This window comes from Crotalus tigris, unplaced genomic scaffold (genome assembly GCF_016545835.1).
Source record: "Crotalus tigris isolate CLP2741 ecotype Arizona unplaced genomic scaffold, ASM1654583v1 scf7180000018371.15429387391:27106975, whole genome shotgun sequence".
NCBI classification, from domain to species: Eukaryota; Metazoa; Chordata; class Lepidosauria; order Squamata; family Viperidae; genus Crotalus; species Crotalus tigris.
Genome location: NW_024096970.1, coordinates 19,121,458 through 19,142,217, shown reverse-complemented (window position 1 = coordinate 19,142,217; position 20,760 = coordinate 19,121,458). Strand labels below are relative to the sequence as shown.

Genomic DNA, 20,760 nt, shown 5'->3' with positions numbered 1-20,760 from the left:
CATTTTATGGATAATTATAATGTATAGGTTTTTGATATTCTTATTTTAATTATTTACTGATTGTTTTAGTTGCTGTTTTCACTTTGCATTATACAGTTCAAATTCTATTAGGATTGGACAAGTTATAAATACTGTAAAATAAATAAAAATAATCCTTCCAATTCTTTAAGAGTGACCAGGTATATTGGCAGAAAATACATTTGAATAATAACCCAATCTGCTCCCAAATACTCACTATTGTGTTTAAAGATCCTAATTGTTGCTCCTGAGAGTCTTGCTCCTAGGACCAGTGATGCATGATTCAACTCATCACTCAATATTAGACAACCCTGAATATAAGGAGACAATGCAAAAGAAATAGTTCAGAAAGATACAGATAAAGTTTGGTGGTCCTTCAGAATCTTTTTCCATCTAATTTGAAGCATAAAGCTTTAGAACAGTGGTTCTCAACCTGTGGGTCGGGTCCCCATTTGGGGTCGAACGACCATTTCACGGGGGTCGCCAAACAACGCAGTCCGCCATTTTTTCCCCCCTTTCCTTAGCTGTGCTACTCCCTTTTATTCTATTGGCTTTTGAAAGCCAATAGAATAGACTTTCTTGAATACAGTCTAATTCTATTGGCTTTCAAAAGCCAATAGGAATTGTCCAGGCTGTCTCTGCCCTGCTGAGCCCGCCAAAAGTCCCATTCTGCAAACGGTGCTGCACCAGTTGAGTAGTCCTCAACTTACGACCGGTTGAGTAGTCCTCAACTTACGACCGGTTGGGGGGGGGGTCACGGCATTAAAAAGGTTGAGAACCACTGCTTTAGAAGCAACAGCAAAGCTTCTTCTATAATGTAATTAAATCCACATATTCCAACCAAGAAAATATAAATGGCTCTTCACAGGATTTCTTTCTAGCTTAACCACCACACACATGAAATTGTGGATACCTTGGAAAAAATATTTTATGCCTGCACAACAGACAACTACTCTTTCAAGCATGCATAAAACACACACATTTACAACCCCCTCAATACTTTAAAAACCCTTCTCCAAAAAAGAACCATATGCCCCAAACTGCAAATACATGAAAATCTTTGCAGAGATAACAAGACCAGATCTGTACATACTAACCATAGATACTCAAAATTGTGGACAATATAATTGCAGATATTATTCTCTGGTTGTTTTTTAATTCAGTTCATTTTCATAGAACGGAATATATTAATGCAAAGGTAGGTAAGCAGCATTACAAAACAAAAGGAAAAAGGTTGTCTGTCTTGATTTATAGTTTATGATAATAAGAAGGCAAAAATAGTGCAGTGATTAGATCATGTAAATTTATAGTTTTGCTGATAGAATGTTTTCATGAAAGGAAACTTTTCAAAATTAATGAATATTCCATCTTTTATAAATTTCTCAATTTATTTAATGTTACTTGAAAGACAAATAAGAATATACCAAGTTAAGAAGCAGCTTTGATGTATTTAAAGTTAAAAACTAACATTGAGGTAATGGTTTTGGAATGTAAATACTGGCATAGTGTCTATATATTGCTAATGAATTATTTATATGAATTATCTGTTGTCTTTCCTGCTATCATCACTTCTCACCAACTTGGGGTATTAAATAATATTGGTTATATTTGAAAGATATAATGGAAGAGCCACAAAACTAAAAGAATTGACCATATTCTGGACTGTAAAATTTTCTTCAGTTATTTACTATGACAAAATATTTATGTGATTATCAGCAGATACTAGGTAACAATATTTTTTTTAAATTAAGATGAATAATATCTTTAATTATTTATTGATAACTCAATGAAGACTCACTGATATCTTCCTGACTTATTGCAGCCTTAAATATCGAAAAGCTGCTTCTTTAAAATCATAGTCATGTTAAGTTCTCCTATAGCAGTGGTTCTCAACCTGTGGGTCAGGACCCCATTTGGGGTCGAACGACCATTTCACAGGGGTCGCCAAACAACGCAGTCCGCCATTTTTTCCCCCTTTTCCTTAGCTGTGCTACTCCCTTTTATTCTATTGGCTTTTGAAAGCCAATAGAATAGACTCTCTTGAATAGAGTCTAATTCTATTGGCTTTCAAAAGCCCATAGGAATTGTCCAGGCTGTCTCTGCCCTGCTGAGCCCGCCAAAAGTCCCATTCTGCAAACGGTGCTGCACCAGTTGAGTAGTCCTCAACTTACAACCGGTTGAGCAGTCCTCGACTTATGACCGGTTGGGGTCGCGGCATTAAAAAGGTTGAGAACCACTGTCCTATAGTAATTTGTTTTTTCTTCTAAGTATTTGTTAACAAATTGTATTTGTTAAATACAATTGTATTAAATATTGGAATTTTCATTCTTCTCTTTTATCAAACACAAGTTTAAATATTTATTCAGTTATTGTGATCTATATCTATATATTGCGATCTATGTTACTGTGATCTATATGACTCTAAACAATTTTACAATGAGATGTTTACCAGGGACTTGCAAAAACAGGATCAGGTCAGTCCCTTCGCCTGAAATCATACCTTGCCAACCAAAGCAGGAATATTCATCGAGTTTGTAGCAAATCCCATCCCATATGCCAAAACTGATTCCACACCAAGAAATCTGGCTATTAAACTTTCTAGTTCCTCATGTTTGTCCAGGTTTCCTGTAAATATGAAAAAAGTAAGCTCACATTAGGTAAAATACTATTGTATACCCAAAGGGATTTCTTTTATGGTAAGAATAAAAAAATATTGGAATTATTAGAAGAATTCTATTTAACTGAATTAAGAAAGCACGTGCATCAATACATTTTGCGAAGTCTGTGGTGAAGAAGCTTGTCTGAACTTACCCATCTCTTGCCTAGTACTGCATACCCCACATCCATATTGCGAGAGAACTTTAGCCACTGCATCTTTGCAAACACCAGTGTTTTCTGCAAATCCAAGATAGTTGTAGGATCCCATGTTAATTACATCTTTTATTATGTTTCCTGTATACCTACATTTTAATTAAAAACACAAATATTTATATGGAGAGCACCAACAGTATCAAATACATTAACTATCAGTTAGGGCTATTAGTTTTTAGTTCACTAGCAATTTCCTGAAAGCAGTGACTCCATGTTATGCTGAAAATTGCTTTTTAAAACAAAGACCTTCAAAATTATAACATAATATGATGTGGATAAAAGCTACTGGCATTAGTAATAAAAGCTAACTAGTTAAAATCTTCAGTACCTTTTGTCCAAAACCTACTAAGGGCCAGGTTGAAATAGCAAAGACAAATTATGCAATCTTGGTCTTTTTTCACAATTAGATTAAGCATTTTTAATTATAGTTTTTTAAACATTTCTAATATAATTGGCTTTAAGCAAATAAAATGAGTACAATACCAGTGTGCAGATTGAAAAATGAAAGCTTTCTTAAGAATTAAATCTGATCAATCAGCAATTTTAAAATAGCTGGATCTCTCTTTAATTTCAAAATGTTCCTGTTCACAAGGATTTTGACTTATCATTTATTTGTCACTTCCTCATGCAGGATATGCCCCATCAACTTAAAGGAAGTGACTCTGAAAGTCAGTGAACTGCTGTAATAAGTCCAGTGCTAAAAGTATATTAATACACAAGCATATTAAAGCAGTCTAAAAGCATGTTAACTAAACACCAAATCATAAAACAATTATTCCTGATCAATTAGATTGATCCCAAATGCCAGTCTTCTTACTTATCACATCTAGAACTTTTTATTACTTAAACATAGGCCAATCTGAAAAAAAATATGATATTCCATTCCACCTAGAAATAATTTTCAACTCCAAATAGAAATTGGAGATCTTTCAATTGTTAAAAAAGTATTCATTCCTATTGTATTTGTCCTTCCAAAGATTGTATAGCAGAAATAAATAATTGAAAGAGCAGAACATCTATTAGAAAACTGGTGGATTTGCTCAAGTTCCAGATTACTCTCATTATTATCATGCTTGGTAGACATGTCATAAAGCTAAAAAAAAGTCCAAAAACATACTTTGATACAAAGGATTTTAAAGATAAATATTCTATTGAAGCCAGAACTTTTCCTTTTAGGATTAGTAGACATGCAGTTATAAAAAAGCCAGGGAAGATTATTTTAATATATCATCACAACAGATTATTGTAATGTAAACTTTTCCAAGATAAAAAAGTTTGGCACTACCCACTATGGAGAAATGGTTAGTGAAGTTGACAGATTTTTCTGAAATTGATAAATTAATTTCTTTGGAGGAAAACCATTATCTACATTTAATAATAATTAATAATAATAATTAATAATAATAATAATTATTATTAATAATAATAACAAATTTGCCATTAGTCAATTGCAAAAGGCGGCCTTACTAGGAACTACTTCCATCTTGCGACGATATCTGTAATACCATCAAACATCCACATCTGCCTATCCCAGGTCCTTGGTAAGGACTCGATAGGTAGACAAAACGCCAAATCCAGTCTGAACATCTGGCTGACTGTGCGATGATCCATAATAATAATGATAATGATGATGATGATGATGATAATAATAATAATAATAATAATAATAATAATAATAATAATAGTAGTAGTAGTAATAAAGTTGGAAGGTATTGAGGTCAGGATGATAGGTCTGTAAATTCCTGGGTCCATTTTTTTTTCCTTTTTTGAAGATGGGAACTACATCAGCTCTTTTCCAATCCTCCGGTAGTTCCCCAGTGTTCCAGGATCTTTGAAAAATTATAGTTCAATGGTTCTGAGATCACATCTGCCAGTTCCTTGCGAACCCTGGGGTGTAAACCATCTGGTCCTGGTGATTTGAACTCGTTTAGGCTGGACAGGTGCTCACTTATCATTTTCTTGCCTATCTTAACTTGTGTTTCTATTCTGTTTTTTATGGCATTATTTTTGGTAGGTTGGTCTGTTTTTTCCCTTTGTGTAAAGACAGATGCAAAAACAGAGTTAAATAGTTCTGCTTTCTCCCTGTTGCTTGTCACCTTCTTGCCACTTTCCCCCACTAATGGACCAATCATTTCCTTCACTTTTTTCTTGTTTTTTACATGTTGAAAGAAGCTTTTTTTTGTTATTTTTGACTTTGGTCGCAAGCCTTAGTTCATTTTGAGCCTTAGCTTTCCTCACTTCATCTTTGCAGGCTCGGGCTATTAGTTGATATTCTGACTTAGTTATGTGCCCCTCTGTCCACTTTCTATACTTGTCCTTTTTATCTTCCAATTTATCAGAGAGTTCTTTATGCAGCCATGCTGGTTTCTTTTGAGAGCTGTTATTTTTCCTCTTTGTTGGTATTGTGCTGGACTGGGCTTTTATTATCTCACTTTTCAAAATTTCCCAAGCTTCTTGAGTTGTTTTCCCCTTGAGGATTCTCATCCATGGAATCCTATCAAGCCCTCTCTAAGTTTATTGAAATTAGCTCTTTTAAAGTCCGAGACTCTAGTTTGACTGTGTTCTATTGCTTGTGCTTCCATAATGTTGAATTCCAATATTCCAATATTCCAACTTCCTCCCAAGGTTCCTGTGGCTTCAACACCTTCTATCATTTCATCTCTGTTAGTGAGAATTAGATCCAAAATGGCTAATTCCCTCGTTCCCTTCTCTACTTTTTGGGAGACAAAATTGTCTGCTAGGTTTGCAAGGAATCTGTTTGATCTTCCACTTGGTGCAGAGTTCGTCTCCCAGTTGATGTCAGTCCCCCATTACTATTGTGATGTGCTTCCTACATACCTTAGCTGACTAGCAAAAAGTTCATCTATTTCCTCTGTTTGGTTGGGTGGCCTGTAGTATACACCTATGGTAATTTCATTTTTTTCCCCCCCTTTTATATTGACCCAAATGCATTCAAGACAGTTTTGAAGCAATCTTATGGACTTTTTGCATAAAAATGAAAAAAATGAACTTGTGATTTATGTTTTTACAATTAGACAGGATAAATTATAGAAGGAAGAGTAATATGATATAACTTGAGAGAGAGGTTACATATCTGAACTTATAATTGCTGTGAAGAATATCGATAGTCACTTTATACCTTTTTATTTTCCATTTTTCTTAACTTCTTTTTCTTACATTTTTTTGTTTTTTCCTTGCTTTTTCTTTTCTTTTTCCGTTTGCTACTTGTCAGGAAAACTCATTAATGCAGAATTACAAAACATAAAATGAGGCTTTCAAGCCCACTTAAAATGTTGGTTACCACTCATAAAACATGGCCCCAAGATAAGTCAGGGACTTAGCATGACCTCTCTCTTATTTGTTCAAAACTGAAAAGCACTTGCTAAAGATCCTCCCCACATCTGAAGAAAGCTTAGAAAGGAGGCACATTGTGGAATATGCTGCTCCATGAGGTACGAATTTTGTTTAGGAGGCCCTAGGAAACATAAGAAAGGGCAAATTATGTCACCAAATCTGCAGCAAGTTCTAAAGTTGAACTGAGGATATAGTCTACCTCTAAAACTAACTGTTCAATTGTTCAAGTTCTCTAAAGATTAGCTACTTATGAACTTTTGAAAACTTTTTACTCACTTGAATGTCCAATTGTAATCATGAGAAACTTGTTCCAATATATCTATTTTTGCTCCTGGAACACTGCAAATTGGTCTGTTCCAGCTATCTCTAATGCGCATGTAAAGATTCCTTGTATAGAAATTCTCAAAATCTTGGTAGAGAGGAACGAAGTCCTAAAAACATGAGAAGTGCATTAATATAAATGGTAAGTCAGCTTTGCAAATTATCTGGAAGCCATAGATGATCTATTTACCAGATTCTCATTCAATAGTTGAATATGTATTAGTCAAAGACTCTTATTTTGAGAAGCTTCAAATATTAATTATTTACAGGCTTTTTTTCACAGTTAGCTAAATAGGTAAGAGCTCATTTCTACATACTTTGGCTTGCACTTTATATTGAAACAGAATTTGACATTCCAGCATTGATTTTCTCAACATTTTATTACTTGGAAAATACAACTTGATATATGTCATCTGTTAGATTACCTCCAGCAGCATACCAAATTTGTGAAGCCTAGTTAAAATGCACACACAATACAATATTTAAAATGCTACTTGACACTCCTAGCATTGAAAGCCAATTTTAGCAACACAATTCACTTTTGTTCATTTTAACTTGTATAAAAAAATTAAGTTCAAATGAAAAAAACAAAACAAAACCAGCCCTTTTTTATATGTTTAGTCAAATGCTCTTGAATGCTCAGATTCTTGGTTCTCAACATGTGTGCATTTTTTCCACATTTAATAGCACTTCTTTGCCTGGACTATTCTTTTTAATTAATCTATTTTTTCATTCCACCAAGTTTCAATAATATTAATGGATCATATTGTTATTCCTGTGTGAAGACTTGTAATACTATTTTCTGTTTGCTCCCCATTTTCTGTGCATTATACAGACACAATGGAATCCTTGGGTTATATACACTGACCTATTCCTTTTTTGACAAATAGATTTAAGGAATTAGATCTGATAGACAGAGTGCCTGAAGAACTATGGATGGAAGTTTGCAACACTGTACAAGAGGTAGCAACTAAAACCATCCCAAAGAAAAAGAAATGCAAGAAAGCAAAATGGCTGTCTGAGGAAGCTTTGCAAATAGCTGAGGAAAGAAGGGAAGCGAAAGGCAAGGGAAAGAGAAAGATACACCCAATTGAATGCAGAATTCCAGAGAGTAGCTAGAAGAGATAAGAATGCCTTCTTAAATGAACAGTGCAAAGAAATAGAAGAAAACAACAGAATAGGGAGGACCAGAGATCTCTTCAAGAAAATTGGAGATATGAAGGGAACGTTTCATGCAAAGATGGGCATGATAAAGGACCAAAATGGCAGGGACCTAACAGAGGCAGAAGAGATTAAGAAGAGATGGCAAAACTACACAGAAGAACTATACAAGAATGAGCTTAACGTCCCAGATAACCACAATGAGATGGTCACTGACCTCGAACCAGACATCCTAGAATGTGAAGTGAAATGGGCCTTAGAAAATCTGAGCAACAACAAAGCTAGTGGAGGTGACAGTATTCCAGCTGAGCTATTCAAAATCTTAAAAGACGATGCAGTAAAAGTGCTACACTCAATTTGCCAGCAAATTTGGAAAACTCAACAGTGGCCACAGGATTGGAAAAGGTCAGTTTACATTCCAATTCCAAAGAAAGGCAATGCCAAAGAATGTTCAAACTATCGCACCATTGCACTCATTTCACATGCTAGTAAAGTTATGCTTAAAATCCTACAAGCTAGACTCCAGCAGTATGTGGATCGAGAACTACCAGAAGTACAGGCAGGATTTCGAAGAGGCAGAGGAACTAGAGATCAAATTGCCAACATACGCTGGATCATGGAGAAAGCTAGGGAGTTCCAGAAAAACATCTACTTCTGCTTCATTGACTATGCAAAAGCCTTTGATTGTGTGGATCACAACAAATTGTGGCAAGTTCTTAAAGAGATGGGAGTACCAGACCATCTCATTTGTCTCTTGAGAAACTTATATGCGGGTCAAGAAGCAACAGTGAGAACTGGACACGGAACCACTGATTGGTTCAAAATTGGAAAAGGAGTCCGGCAAGGCTGTATACTGTCGCCCTGCCTATTTAACTTATATGCAGAGCACATCATGAGAAAGGCAGGGCTAGATGAATCAAACGTTGGAATTAAGATTGCCGGGAGAAATATCAACAACCTAAGATATGCAGATGATACCACTCTAATGGCAGAAAGTGAAGAGGAACTAAAGAGCCTCTTGATGCGGGTGAAGAAGGAGAGTGCAAAAGTAGGCTTGAAACTCAACATTAAGAAAACCAAAATCATGGCATCCGGCCCTCTCAATTCCTGGCAAATAGATGGGGAAGAAATGGAGGTAGTGACAGATTTTATTTTTCTGGGTTCAAAGATCACCTCAGATGGGGACTGCAGCCAAGAAATTAAAAGACGCTTGCTCCTGGGGAGGAAAGCTATGGCAAATCTAGACAGCATACTAAAAAGCAGAGACATCACCCTGCCAACAAAAGTGCGTATAGTCCAGGCCATGGTTTTCCCAGTTGCAATGTATGGCTGTGAAAGTTGGACCATAAGAAAGGCTGAGCGACAAAGAATTGAGGCCTTTGAACTATGGTGCTGGAGAAGACTCCTGCGAGTCTCTTGGACTGCAAGGCGTTCAAACCGGTCAGTCCTAGAAGAGATCAACCCCGACTGCTCTTTAGAAGGCCAGATCCTGAAGTTGAAACTCAAATACTTTGGCCACCTAATGAGAAGGAAGGACTCACTGGAAAAGGGCCTAATGCTGGGAAAGATTGAGGGCAATAGAAGAATGGGACGACAGAGAATGAGATGGCTGGATGGAGTCACTGAAGCAGTAGGTGAGAACTTAAATGGTCTCCAGAAGATGGTAGAGGACAGGAAGACCTGGAGGAACGTTGTCCATGGGGTCGCGATGGGTCGGACACGACTTCGCAATTAACAACAAAATTCCTTTTTTATCTATGCTCTAATTACTTAGTGCCTCAACTTCACATAGACACACAATTTTTTCTCAGTACTTGGCATTCATTTTTTCTGGGATCTGCCCTCCCTCAATTATAGGTTTGAGTTTAAGATCTTCTGAATCAAGATTAGAAGGCAAGGGGTATCATGCACTTACATCCCAAAAATTCACTGCATTTCTAAGTACCACTACATATTTGTCAAAAAATTAGAAAATATTTCATTCATGAATCTGGAGAGCAGCCTGATATTTACCAAGCTAAAAGCATTACTATGTATTCAAATTTGGTACGTGTGCCCAATGCTAAAATATTCATGTCCTTTTTTCATCCTAATCAAATTGTGCTTCTCAAATCCAAGTCTATGAAAAGAAAGTTGTTCTGGAGGATGTACACGTGAGGCACCAGATAAATGTCCCTAATGATCACATGCTTTAGGACTTTATAGCTGTGTAATTTTATCAGAACCATTTCCCTTAGAAATTAAAAATGTAGGATGTGAATATGGAGATTTAGAAGGGTAGTTAAGCTCTTTTTTCAAGTTGTCACCCAGAAATTCCTTCAAGAAGGCAGTAGATAGGTTATTGCCTCTCTACTGGCATTTGGGCTCTCAGTTTCAATGTGGAAGCAATGTAGTTGATTCCTCATCCCCAAACACGTGCAAAGCCTGTTTTCCTTGGTAGGAGGAAGGGTAGAAGTCAAGAAGCTTCACAGGCATGGAAGCTGAGAATGGGAAGGTTGCAACTGATGTTGTTAACATTTTGGGGATGGCAAAGAAATTGTTTCTTGCTCCCAGTATATATCTATACTATTCATTTTTCACCAATCAATCCCTAGTACAATGGAATGTGCTAGGAAGCAGTCATAAAGAGTAGCAAGAATTATATGTGATTTTTTATTATCAATTGTAAGGGTGTGATGTGTGGTAATATAAGACCAGCTCACAGTAACATTCTTATACACATCCAGATTATGCATTTGTAGCAAATAAGTATCCACCATAATAGAAACAAGGAAAGAAGTAGTTCACATAGAATGGCAAGAATTCCATATATCTTTTATTGTCAATTGGGAGGGTGCACTGTGTTTTAGGACCAGCTCAAAGTGCCTAGGCAGCTAGCTTAGATGACTCTTCTCCTAAATGCTCTGTTAATTGCAATGTGGCTTTTTAAGTATTATTTGTAAATCCCTTTGTTGATATTACAGTAATACCGCAGCAAGATATTCCATGGACAGTAGGGTGCCCTGAAGGCTTGACATCATTTGTAGCATGACAGATAAGATTCTGAGTCTCTTTTAAAAAAGAATATGAAGATTCTGATATTGATATCAGTTCAAGTCAGAAAACAGACTCCATAAGTTTGACTGGAATTAAACTTTATTGTGCTGACTGTGTATTCCATCTGGAGACACTTATGTATGAGTTGGGCAGCGATATAAATTTGTTAAACAAATAAACAAACACACAGATACCTATGTATGAGTTAGGCCATGATAGATAGATAGATAGATAGATAGATAGATAGATAGATAGATAGATAGATAGATAGATAGATAGATACCCTCTCTTTTATACTCCAGACAGTAAGGGTGAAAACAATTTGGGTATTTTATACTTTCTTCATTTCCATGAGTATAAAAGACATTTTTGTTTTTGTAACTGTCACTGAATTGTTTCTTGAAGATCATCTCAATGACTATAGCATCATCAATAGCATCATCAATCCACCTAAGCAGGTTTTAGTTCCCTGTCACTGATTTAAGACATACATCATCATATATTGTAGCAAAATGATTGAGTCTATAGGATAAAAGGCTGGCAGTCTAAAATAATATCTGCTGAAGGCCCTTTAGATTCTCATACCCCGTTCTGAGATAGAAGTTTAATAGTTTCCCCTGCTGCTACCTCTCTTTCAGATGAGCTTCACCTAGCATTGTCCCCTCAATTCCCGGTGAGTGAAAACAGTGGTTTCATAACTTGTACTTCAATAATGATTTCAATAATCCAGCCCCTTAACTGTGAACTATATAGAGATTTTAGCCTCCATCCCAGGAGATAAATCAATCTTACAACTGAGTCAGCTGCCCAGAGTCAATTTTGAGTTGAGTTGAGTTATAAATCACAACTATAAATTATAAATATAAATAAAATAAAAATAAAACAAAACTTCATTTAAACAAAGTACTGCCTATTTTTACATATAAAATGGAAACAATGCTGCTGAGGGGTAAAAAAAAAGTAACTGTTTCTTCATGATTTAAAAGAGAAAAAAATACATCTGTGCTGGTCAGATCACAAGTTTTATGTATTGGTTTTTAAGGCTAGCTAATTCAGAAAAATTCTATAGTTAATAATATTAAAAACATAAACAAAACAGGTGCTACTGGTTGGCTACAAAGCCTTCATAAACAAATTGGAGATATAGTTTATACTATACCTTTGTCATACAAATGAAACAATTCTTTCTTAGTGTGAAGCAGACACAAAATAAAGCTAATATCAAACATCAACATTCCTAATATATCCTAATGTATCCCACACAATTGTCCATTGAACATTCCACTACATGTTACTTGCTGCTGCAGAGTCAAACAAGAGAAGTTGGTGACTTGCCCTTCAGAGTTGCAATGTACCAGGATTTGTTCTTGGTCAAGTCTCCAACCCTTCTCTATAATATAGCTTCCACCAAATACCTCCAAACCAAAAGAAGTTCATGGACAGAAACATAAACCTATGAAAATTGCAATGATAGGCTGAGCATGGCAGACTGATCCAGCTCTTGTCCTTCCAATCCTGCAAAATATGCTGTACTTTTCTGGAAAAAATGCCTACCTAAATCAAATCATTTTGAGATACACACAATAAAGTATCTTTCATTGGTAGGCACAGTTCCAGAGATCACTGGGCTCCTGGCTAGAAGAATGCAAAACAGCCCCCGTTTCAGCAAGATTATGGGTTATTTATCCCCAGAAATGTCATGTAGGGATGATACAGGAAACATATTGTGACCTTTAAAGTTGGAATGTAGCATCTAGTAACACTATAGGCTGCCCAAGCACTTCTAAATTCCATTCTACTACAAGACACTCTAACCTTCCCCACCCCCACAGATGCTAGCACCATGTACCATAAACAATTACTTTTATTGTGTCTGTATACTGGCTGCTTTCAAACCCGAAAAAAGCAATAATTTGGTTTCTGTTTGTCTCTTCCTCCTCCTTCCTCCAGGATCATCAGGTAACTTACTTGTTCCTTTTTCTATTTTTAAGCCATAACAGAAATAATGAAATTGAAGGAATGAGGTTTGCCTAAAAAACTCAATGTGGAATTCCTAATTAATTTTTAAACCCATATTTTCCAAAATAATCATTATCTGAAATATTTTCCTTCTGCCTCTATTATTCTTGAACTACCCACTATCTGAGGATTGAAGTTACTGAGGAGGAAAGCCAAGTCTTTTTCCTGACTTTAATTACTACCGGTAACTCTTGCATTACAAAAAAACCCCCAAGACTTTTCTCTATCTTCCGTTCTAAGAGAGTAAAGGGTTAGAGGAATCTGCTTATGTCTTTGCAAAAGATAACACCTCTGTCTTATGCATGTTTATTGAGGATGTCTCTGTGACAATCTAAGCCTGCTGACGGGGAAAGAGGGTACATTTATTTATTTCCAGAACTATGGCTGCCCATCTCATGTCATAATTCTAAGCAGCTCACAACAACATCATAGTTTACATCACATTCAAAACTGAAAGAGAAATACAGGAAGTCATCGATTTGTAACCACAATTGGGACAAGAATCTTGGTCATTGAGTGAATCAGTAGTTAAGCAAGGTGCTACGTAGTTGTCTTCAGAATTTTAGTTCCATTCCTGCAGCCCACCAAAGAATTTCTCTCCTCTCTGCCTGCTCTGCTTGCAACTTTTCCTGCTGGCTTTCCCAAGTGACTTTTTTGGGGAAGTCAGCAAGAAGATTGCAAAAGGCAACTGCCTGTTTGCAGGGTGCTTAGCAACTGGTCATATATGCAAACCAGTTGCCAATCACCAGAAATGCAGTGATGTGACCATGAAGGGGGGTAGTGTGACATTTTACAACATCCAGAAGTCTTTTATGGGCTATAAAACACCATATCCAAGACCATTATAATTTTGAATGGTTCTTAAACAACTGTACCCTTTACAAACCACAAAATACTCATACCACTTTTGACCATATACCACAAGGCAGAGTTTAATAATCTAGAAAAAGAAAACTAAATCATATGTAGCCCTGCACATATAACAATTACAATTCTGTTTTGGTACAAATTTGCCATCCACTACTTACCCTTCTACCAGTATACTATTTGCCACAATTACTAGAGTTTGGTAATATTTCAGAAATATATTCTGCTATAAATTACAGCTAACTTAACATTCCCAATAAGCTTTATTAATCAAGCAACAATAGGTCAAATTTATACATTTCAGTTATTCCCTAAAGGTGGTAGATGATAATTATGTGACCATTGGAATAATGAGTTCAAATATCCTATATTTAAAACCTGCTCTAAAAATCAGAAACAAGTTAGTTTTATTCTTAGAATGGAGCTAAAATATTGTTTTATCCAACATCTCTGGGAATAGTTAGTTGCAGTTACCTTGTGGTTGGAAATACAGTTCAAAAACTGGAATATTAATGTGTTTTTTTGCTTGTCTTAACTATTACCACATGTTGGGCTAAAACTGACAAACTGCTAACAAAATTTCAGAGAAATTGCTACTTGTCAAGGATGTAAAGGTCTCCTTGGCTAGAACTTCCTCTACTGGAACATCAAAATACAACATTTTGGGCTCTTTGCATATGAATTATGCCTAAAAGACTTCTTATACAATGATGGAAGGATAGGTGTTTTATACTAGTGGATTGCTGGATGTTTTTTTAATAGAATAGAATAGAACTAGAAGGGACCTTGGAGATCTTCTAGTCCAGCCCCCTGCTTAAGCAGGAGAAGAACCTATACCATTTCAGAAGAACCTATACTATTTCAGCGTTTTATATATATGTAGTCAGCATTATATATATATTTTCAATAGAGAAGCAAAGAAATATAACTTTTTCCAATATGGTCAAATTTATAGGGAAGAGTTTTATGATAAATAATTCCAGCATTTTTTTTCTTTTCTTTGTTGTTTACATCACAATGATACATAAGGCACTTTATTTTTAAGAAACATGAAAAAACAAATGCATATTAGAGAAGCAATAAAAAGGAATCTCTCTCTGAATAAGCTACCCAAGAATATATTATTTTTACCTCTTCCAAGATCTGCCCAAAAAGGTAAGTACATCTTAGCTGGCAGCCAATAGCAATAATATGCTGTAATTCACATGCTGATATTGGGCAGTACTGTCTGATTTAGAATACTTTCAGAGGACAAGAGGAGGAACCTAAAGCATCACAAACCATGATTTAACTAATTTAAAATATGTTGAACTACAGTTAATTAAGCATGCTTCAGTTCATGTTTTAATGCTGACTAGTGCAGATTGAAAATTATACTTGGAAAACAATATTGCCTACTCTAACATTTGCATCCATTTCACTGCAAGCATATTAAACTACTACTTTGCCTCTAAATAAAAACATTACCTTCTGTTCATCTCTTTCTGTTGCATTATGGCATTTCTCAATTTTCCATTGCCGTAGAAAGTCTCGAAGATATCCAAAAAGGGTGAGCACACCATAACCTACGTAAGTCAGCACAGCAACCAGCATTGGTGTTTCTTCAAAAGTTTCATTGAAAGGTCTCTTATATAAATCTCCATTGTGTGTAACAGGATGAATCTGGAGGAAACAATAAAATGTAAGAAAAATATGGGAGTAATCAATTTTCTTTGAGCTCTTATTCTACCTAGAGACAAATAGAGTTAGTATTATGTTTTGCTTATTATACCTCAGGACCTAATATCCCATTAGCTAATAATCACATTTTAACTCTGTAAATTAATTTTAAAACAAATATTAATTAAATTCAAATTTGGGGTTGCTTTTCATAAGATAATTTGAAAATATTTATGAACCAATTAAACCCAAAGGTACCAAATAGGGCTGCCTTTTATCATTTTTACTATTCACTATAGCTATAGAAGTGTTGGCAATATTTAAATTTAGTAATCAGATTTTTGGATGAAAGTGGCATATAAGATGTATCTTTTAACTCTATTTATACATAGTATAACTTTGATTCTCTCAAATGCTTCTTGTTCAGCCAGCCATATTAAGGAATTAGAGGAATTTACAGGGTTGTCAGAACTTTCAATTAATTTTCATAAATGACATCTGATTTATTTTCATATTCTCCCCAAAACTAAAATCTCCATAGTTTTAGGGTTTCCAATAGTATATAAATCTTTAATATATTTAGATACTATTACTAGAATATTAATCTTGGAATTATATTAATGCAACTACCTAATATAGTAAGGAAAATAACTACTCCTTCAAAAATCATATTATTTAATTGTCTGATTGGTTTTCAATCCATAACAATGATTCTCTGAAACATTAATCCAGCAGGATTTTAAACAAAAGCAAGCCCCATGAGTTGATATTTTGTTAATTCTGGGAATGATGAGTAAATTGTATCCTTCTGAGAGTGAAGAATTGCAAAATAAAATTGTTTTGTCAGAATTCTGGCTTTCCAATGCCTATTCACTAACATGAATAGTGGACATCAAGTACCGTATTAAAAACTAAAGCAGCAGCATCAACACCTTGAGCAGATCATGATTAAAAGCAATAACAGAATTTCCATTATACTGATGGACAACATTGAGAGACAGCTGCCAGGTTACATAACAGTTGTAAAGCTCTTTATGTAGCATTAAATTCAGGAAGTGGAAAGAAAGGGACTTTGAGAGATATTAATGCAAAACTCTGGTTACTAAGAAAATCATTACATTTTAGTAGCCATAGGCAACCACCAAGTTATGATTGTACTTTGTATAGGATATAAAACTTACGGTTTCTAAGAGCAAAGTACTAGTATAATAAACAGCATGGGACCGTATAGACTTTTACTTCTATACAAATCTACCTGATCAACATTAAACTCAGGTTCTGATACTCCAAATGCTTCAATCTAGAAGAGCACGTATGAACTGCGTGGCTTTCCTGTTGAATATTATTTTTTTAATAGATTTATTAGCTCAATATTATTAGAGATTTGTAGAAAATCTGGTAAATTGCTTTTATCTTTTTACCCAGCTTGCTTAACATTGATTTGAAAACTGGGTAAAAAATTAAATCTTGCACAAGCTAGAGGCTTGTATTATTAACAATAGATATTAAGAAATTAACCGTTTTGTTCCCTGGGTGATTGTAAAGGTTACTTCTTTTTTAAATATAGTTTAAGCTTTTAAAAAATAAAAAACTAACAGAAAACTAATAGCCAAGAGAGAAAATAGAAGTTAGAAAATAGAGAGAAATAGCAGATAGAGGAGCAGTAAAATAAAAGTATAGGAACAAAAATATATAAAAACAAATGACTTCCAACTTCTTTTAGAGCAGCTAAAAATAAAACTTGAGTTCTTCCACTAAAATTATAATGTAACCCCATGTTTATAATATACATATATACGTCACTAATATTCAAATCCATGTTGTTGTTATTATATTATCATTTTTTCATTTTTTCTATAATGTGCAGAAAATCCAAAAAGTTCTTCAAATTGGTATTAAATTTAGCTAACATCTTTTCTCTAATCACTCATCAGTTTATTCATCCCATTCAGCTCCATCAACTTTACCAACCACTCTTCCATTGTAGGTATCATTGAATCCATCCAACATTGGACTTATAGAAGTCTTGCTGCTATTATCATATATGAGGACAAAGTACCATGCAATTTTTCAAACTTTTGTCCACCAGTTCTAAAAGAAATGTCTCTGGTCTGAACTGTATTCTGATCTTCAAAAAATTTTAATATCTGTATTTCAGTCCAGTAATTATTAAGTCCACCAAAAGTGATAAAGAGTCCCTTCTTGATGTTTACATTTCCAGTGTGTTAGAAGTTCCATTACATATCTTTCAATTTGCCTGGTGATAAATACTATCTATACATTATTTTATAGAGATTCTCTTTCAGATTGTAACAGTGTAAATTTCAACTCCTTGGTTCACATGTTTTCCCACTGCTGCATTTGTATACTATATATAACATTTGTAACCCACCTTATCGTTAAATTTATATTTACAATAATTTGTTCTTTCTGTGAGGTATATATTGATTTTATCCATGTTATAAAGTTCTCACCAAAACCATAGTTCATAGAACTTTAAACAAGGAAGACTAATTAAGAATGTCAAAAGCTTTCTCTGTACCGAAGAAAATTAATACTGCTTGCTTTTTGTTGTATTTTTCCAGGTATTCTATAATTTCCTTCCATTATCTTTCAGGTATCTTTTGGTAAGAATTCACATTGGTCACGATGAATACATTATTGTAGAACTGTTTTCAGTCTATCAGCAAATATCATTCTAAATATCTTATAGTCACTATTCAGTGATATATATCTACATTTTTTAGTTAGGTTTAAGTCTTGTCCCTCTTTGGGTATTAATGCAATGCAATTCTTTCCATGATTCTGGCATCAGCATTTTGTACGATATAATTCATTATATAAAAGAGTTATGAACGCTCATTTTCAAAACATCAGTAACAGTTCCTGAGAGTCCATCTGGACCTGGTGCTTTTCTGGTTTGATCGTTTTATAACTTTTAAAATTTCCATTATTGTCACAGGATAATTCATAATCTGTCTTTGTATATCTACTAGTCATGGTAAATGTTGCTTTTTAAAATAACATTCTCTTTTTTCAGGAAAAAATAGATTATTTCTGTATGTAATTAATCTTTCCCAGTATAGATTTATCATTTTTGAGTGAAACAAGGAAAAAACAAGAAAATAATAATAATAATAATAATAATAATAATAATAATAATAATAATAGTACCCCCAGTGAGGCACTACCTTGACGTGGTTGTGGGGCTTGTGTACTCTGAGGAAGATGAGAGCTATGCCAGAGGTTCAACCATACTGGACAGGTCTCATCAGAGGAGTCAGACAAAGAGTGTCTCTCCCATAAAAAATATGGTGAGACGTAAATTTCAGAATGCCATACCGGCTCGGACGTCGCCCGGGTTAACAAGGTCCGCACTAGATATTGGAGTTCCTGGATATCTGGTGAAAAATGGGTTACAGGACTCAGGACTGTTGGCTGAGCAACCAGGGCCAGCAGCTGCAGAACTACTGGAAGAAAAGGTGTTTACCCGTCGCAGATACACAGTGATGGAAAACAAAGAAATAATGATCTGTTACTACAGATCAAGTCCAACAAGACGAGGATATCTAAAACGAATGCACCAATTCTGGAAAGAACAACATCCAGAATCAGAAATAACAGAACAGAGACTAGCAGATCAACGCCGATTTATAACACGAAATAAAGTATTTACAGAAACAGAATTAGACGAACTGCAAAGGTTTACCCAGGGCAAAGAAATCAAAGCCTTACAAGAAGTAATTCAGAATGTAGAGGCAAACCAGGGGGAGTTGGCAGTGAAGGAATCCAGCAGAGATATACAACTGTTCTCATTTGGAAACCAGGCACCTCTTCCTCAGGAAGAACAAAACCCTCTAACTAAAGAAATAAAAGAATTGAAACAAAGAATAATTGAGCATCTAGAACAGCACAAAAACAACAGAATAAGGCTGCCTGCATTGAAGCTTGTTCCAAAGAAACAGCTAGCACAAGCATTAAAAGATGCAAATACTGCAATAGCAAGTATAAGCACCAATTCACTGCAAGAAACAAACCAATTAATGTACAGCACAGCTGCAGTTATAACAGAATACCTGGGATGTAAAATCAACAAAAAAGAAAAACAAACAAACAGTGCACCAGAAAAATGGAAGGTTAGACTAGAAAATAAGATCAGCAAGTTAAGATCACATGCAAGCAAGCTAGAACAGATGAAAGAAAAGAAGCTGAAGAACAAGAAGACCAAAGAATACCTAATCAAGAAATACCACTTAGAAACAAGGAAGATCAAGGAAGCACTGGAAATAATAAAGCAACAAATAACAGCTATAGCCAGGAAAATCAGTAGATATGAAGCTCGAATTGCAAACTATAGGCAGAACCTCCAATTTCAATCCAATCAGAAACGTTTCTACCAATCCATCAATGGAGAAACTGCAAGGAATCAGTCAGTACCTGACAAGGAAGAAACAGTGCAGTTCTGGAAGCAGATATGGGATAACCCAAAGAAATACAACAAGGATGCGGCTTGGTTAAAAGAGGTGGATGCAAATAAAACAGAAGTTGAAATGAAAGAACTAGTAATAACAACAAAAATGGTAGAAAAAAGAGCAAAGAAAATCAAAAATTGGTCAGCACCAGGTGAAGATGAACTGCATGGGTTTTGGTTGAAACATCTAACTGTTATACACCCACTCATTGCCAAACAGTTCAACAATATACTACAAGGAGGAGAAATTGAAAAGTGGCTAACAACTGGGAAAACCTACCTAATAATGAAAAATCCAGCAAAAGGGGCAACACCAGGTAACTACAGGCCAATTACCTGCTTACCAACAACTTTCAAATTACTAACTGGTGTGTGTAGCTGATGCAGTACAACAGCATCTAGTTGAAAACAATCTCTTTCCACCTGAGCAGAAAGGAAACCGCCCCAATAGCAGAGGAACAAAAGATCAACTCCTAATAGACAAAATGATCTTGGAAAACTGCAAGAGAAGGAAGACCAACCTGAATGTGGCATGGATTGACTACAAAAAGGCATTTTGACTCTCTGCCACATGACTGGATAATCAAGTGCCTAGAAATAACAGGAGTAAGTAGAAACATCAGAAAATTTGTGCAAAAATCGATGGCACAATGGAAGACACAGTTGCAGATCAATGGTGAAAAGCTGGGAGAGGTTAATATCAAGAGAGGAATATTTCAAGGAGATTCATTATCACCATTACTATTTGTTATTGCACTGTTTCCTCTGTCAACAATACTGAATAACTCAGGACATGGTTATCAAACATCAAAAACATCTGCTAGACTATCCCACCTCCTTTACATGGATGATCTGAAGCTGTATGGAAAAACATCATCTGAAATAGAATCGCTGCTCAACACTGTCCGTATATATAGCTAAGATATTGTAATGGAGTTTGGCTTGGACAAATGTGCCACACTTACTATCAAACAAGGAAAAAT

The 20,760-nt window shown here is 35.1% G+C and overlaps 1 protein-coding gene across 1 annotated transcript in view; it reads right to left on the bottom strand.

Annotated features, from left to right (window-relative positions):
• The window catches only part of SPTLC2 (serine palmitoyltransferase long chain base subunit 2), a 79,963-nt gene that overhangs the window by 49,036 nt on the left and 10,167 nt on the right, over positions 1-20,760 (bottom strand). The window contains exons 2-6 of the mRNA XM_039351607.1: positions 15,115-15,309; positions 6,520-6,674; positions 2,830-2,978; positions 2,519-2,643; positions 236-329 (exon numbers count right to left, since the gene is read on the bottom strand). Of these exons, the coding sequence (XP_039207541.1) occupies positions 236-329; positions 2,519-2,643; positions 2,830-2,978; positions 6,520-6,674; positions 15,115-15,309 (718 nt within the window). The remainder of the gene's footprint in view (positions 1-235; positions 330-2,518; positions 2,644-2,829; positions 2,979-6,519; positions 6,675-15,114; positions 15,310-20,760) is intronic.